General features: G+C 48.6%; 1 protein-coding gene across 1 annotated transcript in view; it reads right to left on the reverse strand.

Annotated features, from left to right (window-relative positions):
* MAN1B1 (mannosidase alpha class 1B member 1) overlaps positions 1 to 3,717 on the reverse strand; it is a 26,174-nt gene extending 22,457 nt beyond the window's left edge. Inside the window, exons 1-2 of the mRNA XM_057384080.1 lie at positions 3,523 to 3,717; positions 1,123 to 1,231 (exon numbers count right to left, since the gene is read on the reverse strand). Coding sequence (XP_057240063.1) covers positions 1,123 to 1,231; positions 3,523 to 3,657 — 244 coding nt within the window. The 5' untranslated portion in view covers positions 3,658 to 3,717. The remainder of the gene's footprint in view (positions 1 to 1,122; positions 1,232 to 3,522) is intronic.
* Between the last annotated feature and the right edge of the window lie 107 nt (positions 3,718 to 3,824).

Below are 3,824 nucleotides of genomic sequence, written 5' to 3' on the forward strand. Positions count from 1 at the left end.
TGCTTTCCAAAGGGAATTCAAAACTCTCAAAARCTGTTGTAGCAGGTCTGAAGGAGGAAAATGGGGTGCAAGGCTGGGGGAAAGCATTGTTCGCCCTCCAGACTAGGTACAACTATTAATGGAATCCAGAAGGTTGAGCCCAAGGTAAGGGCAAAAGATCAACACTAAATACCATCCCAAACTGCCCTTGATGTTATTATCATGTCATAAACTGATATAACACAGTAACAAAGCAATCCTGATTCCTCTGAATGAGGGCACCACAAAGAACACATACAGGAACATACAGTGTTAGGTAACACACCCTGAACACTCCTTGAACAGACCAAGCAACAGTGTGACCAGTGGCTCCCTGCCTATTACAACATATGCGTAGATCAAATTTGTTTTCAGCTGCCCCTGGGTAGATCTGTTGTTATCTCAAYCCTTTGTGCCACACACTGGGAGCCAACCAAGTCATCTGTGGTTTAGAAATCCTACTCCCCAAATCCATGCCCCACTGAGACTCTCCAAAACCACTCCCTTACACTCCTCATCCCTTTGTCCTAGCTTTCCCCTCCCCATTCCTATTGCAGCGGGMTGGAGTTGAGAACTGGAGGCACAGAAGGCAAAGATCRCAGATTGAAATAAGARCAATTTACTGGAAACAGCAATGAGAGAARAAAACAAACAGTAACAGCAACAGCATTAATAAYAACAGGTATAAGAAAAAGWAACTATTTACASGAAGGCACGAATACTGATGGCTGCCCCTGCCATGTTTTCTCCATCTCGTTCTCCCTAGCACACAGAGTCCCCTTCTCCCCTCTCRCACACCCAGCAATGATTGACGTGGTATAGAATAATCCAGACCTTCAAAAAATTAACCACCCTGGCTGAAACCAGGACATCAACTAAAACGAAACATTGCTCTAGTCAACATAAGCAAAGAAAAGGCATACAAAAAGTATTTTTGATTAAGCATTACATAATTCAAGCATCACATAAAATCACCTCACAACTGTACTTTAAWGAATACATCCAGTCATTGCCAATGGAAATTAAAGCAGCTTATAACACACACAACAATCTCTTAACTTTAACACGTCACTCTGGCAATTCCAAGYTGTACAGAACACATACTTTTCCATGCTTCCCCCACGCTTGTGTATGAAATGACTCCACACACTGCCAAGAATGCAAACAGGAAGAGAATGACACTCCGCTGGAGTCGGGACAGCTGCTTCCATTTCTTTAGGAGAGAAAAGAAGTGAAAGAAAGAACATTTAGCATGACATTAAGAGCCYACTCAGTTAAAAATAAACTCTTATCAGTTCATTCAGATTAAAAACCACAAAATCCAGTAGGTTTAATTTTATTTTATTTCCAACTGCAGACATCCATTGCCTATTTTCTTTGATGATAGGGAAAATAGAAATCCAACCAGCTAGCACAATGCACAACAAACTCACAAATGTAAGAGCTACTTGCTGCAAGAACCTCAGAACCTGCCAAGTCTCCCAGAAAGCTTCAACTACAACTGACTTTGATCACAACCTCCACTGGCAGACCTGAGCACCTGCCCAGATATCAACTGGGRAATCAACCAAAAGCCTCTTTCCTCCTGGCTACAGAAGGACTGCAGAGTGCATGTGCAAAATTAGAACCAGGAGAAAATGGCAGAAAAACTAAAGATGTTACTGCAGCAAAGGAGAAAGGCTGAAAATAAGCTGAGCACCAATCACTGGACAGGTTTTGGGTTTGATTCCTGTATGGGCCATTTGCTTCAAGAGTGGATCCGTTTCCAACTCAGAATATTGTGTGAATCTGTGAAAGAGAAGTCAGGCATCCTGGCCCTGAGAAGCATGGGAACAAGTCCTGCACCACAAAAAAAAAGTCACCAACCTGCAGCAACATGAAAGTGAAATAAAACACCACAACAATGAACAAGACAAATCCACGACCTTTTCAAATTTAGTCCTGGGCAAAWATGTATTGTTAACACTAAAGTATATGTGGAAATCACTGAAAAATTGACAGCAAATGGTTCATAACCTGAAAGAGGCCAATGTATATTAGCTCCATTTATGAAGAGTTGGAGTTAAACATTAAGTGCTAAACYGTTACTGTTAGAAAAGTAACAGTCCTCTTGAAATTCTCTAATCCTGGTTTTGACATACAGAGAGGGAACTTTATTGCCAATGCCACACTTGGGAACATCTCCGACAAACCACACAGCACCTCCCACAGTCCTCATCCTCTTACCAACAGCCAGAGGCCAGGAATGTCTCAGTGCAGAACTGTCAATGTGATCACACTGTGAGTCCCACAGCACACCATTTCCTGCATTCCTCCTGCACTGTTGACCATACAGGAAYACTATACACCCTTTTCTGTGCACACTTCAAGGTGCTGGTCCCCCTGTGTCATCTTCAGTTCTACCTGCATGGCAAACTGTATGACTCTCTCTCTGCTACAGAAAGATGCTGGAAATCCAGCAGCCCTGTGTTCATCAGGGTAGGACAGAAAAAGRAGCTTCAATTGTGATGGGTACGAATGGGCTTGGAATGGGCAAGAATGAAACATGTGAGGGCATTCACCACCATCTTACTGGGTTTGTTTTTTTCTCACAAAGAATAAGGATAAAATGAAGGGTGATGACTTGGGCCCATATTTCTCTAGCTGGTAATAAAAAAGGAACTGTGAGASTGTGTCCCACTTCATACACTTCATCTGACAATCTGTAAAGCCTCTGTAGGTGACTATACATCATCTCCTATGTGTAACAAGGGTTATCTTGTCACTTTGGCTCACTCTCCAGCCCAAGACTCCCACCCYGCATGAAGCTGCCTGCCCACTCTACCCATAAGCAGACAAGGTCACTTCCCCAGAGCTCTACCAGAGGACCCCTCTCCTCACACTCAGCCTTCCCAATGAAAGCAGAACTGTTCCCTCTACTCTCCTAGAGCAGAAGACAGGCCTCTCCCCTTAAGCCCTAACAGAGAGATCAAAGGCACAGAGACTAAATCTCACTGYCCTCATTCCTGTCCGGAGAGCGCAGTGCTGCCCGTCAAATGTCCACTACCAGAAGGCAGGATTTTATCGTATGCCCCTGGCCCAGCTTAGTTCATGAAAATTACGACGCGGAGACCCCTCAGCCAGCCCGCGCCCTACACATCCCTACACATCCTTACACACCCCTACACATCCTTGCACATCCCTACACATCCCTACACATCCTTACACATCCCTACACATCCCTACACATCCTTACACATCCCTACACCTCGGAGAGCAGCCCCGCGAGCATGCCGAGAGCAGAGCCCAGCGCGGGGCCGCCCCAGGCCCAGGGCCCACACCCATGGGCTCTGCCCGACTCGGACCTGGGGGACCAAGCCAGGGCCCCCATGACAGACCAGCTGCACCCAAGCCCAGGGTTATCCCTGCTCGCCCGGCCCAACAGCCCTCCCTCATCGCCAGGTGCCCCCTGCACCCCGCCCGGGGATACCCCCGGTACCGCACAGCTCTCCGCGTGGCCCTCACCCGCCAGCAGGAGCGCCGCCGCCAGGCCTTGCTGTTGTTGTAGCCACCGATCCCGACCGCCTCCTCGGGGCCGAGAGCGACGGAGATGAAGTCCCGACGCGGCGGTCCCGCGGCGGCGGCAGGAGCCGAGTACATGACGGCGCCTCAGGGGCCGCCTGCCGCCATCGCCCCGCGGGACGGAGCGGCCGCTTCCGGCAGCCGCTTCCGGTGCCGCTCTGGCGCCGGCGCGTCCGCTCTCGATGGCACCGGGGCGAGGCGGGATTGAGGCAAGCGGCGGCGCTGCGGAGGCACCGGGGAGTGCC

This window comes from Malurus melanocephalus, unplaced genomic scaffold (assembly GCF_030028575.1).
Source record: "Malurus melanocephalus ecotype Western Australia unplaced genomic scaffold, MMel_1.1 scaffold_683, whole genome shotgun sequence".
In the NCBI taxonomy this organism is placed as follows: Eukaryota; Metazoa; Chordata; class Aves; order Passeriformes; family Maluridae; genus Malurus; species Malurus melanocephalus.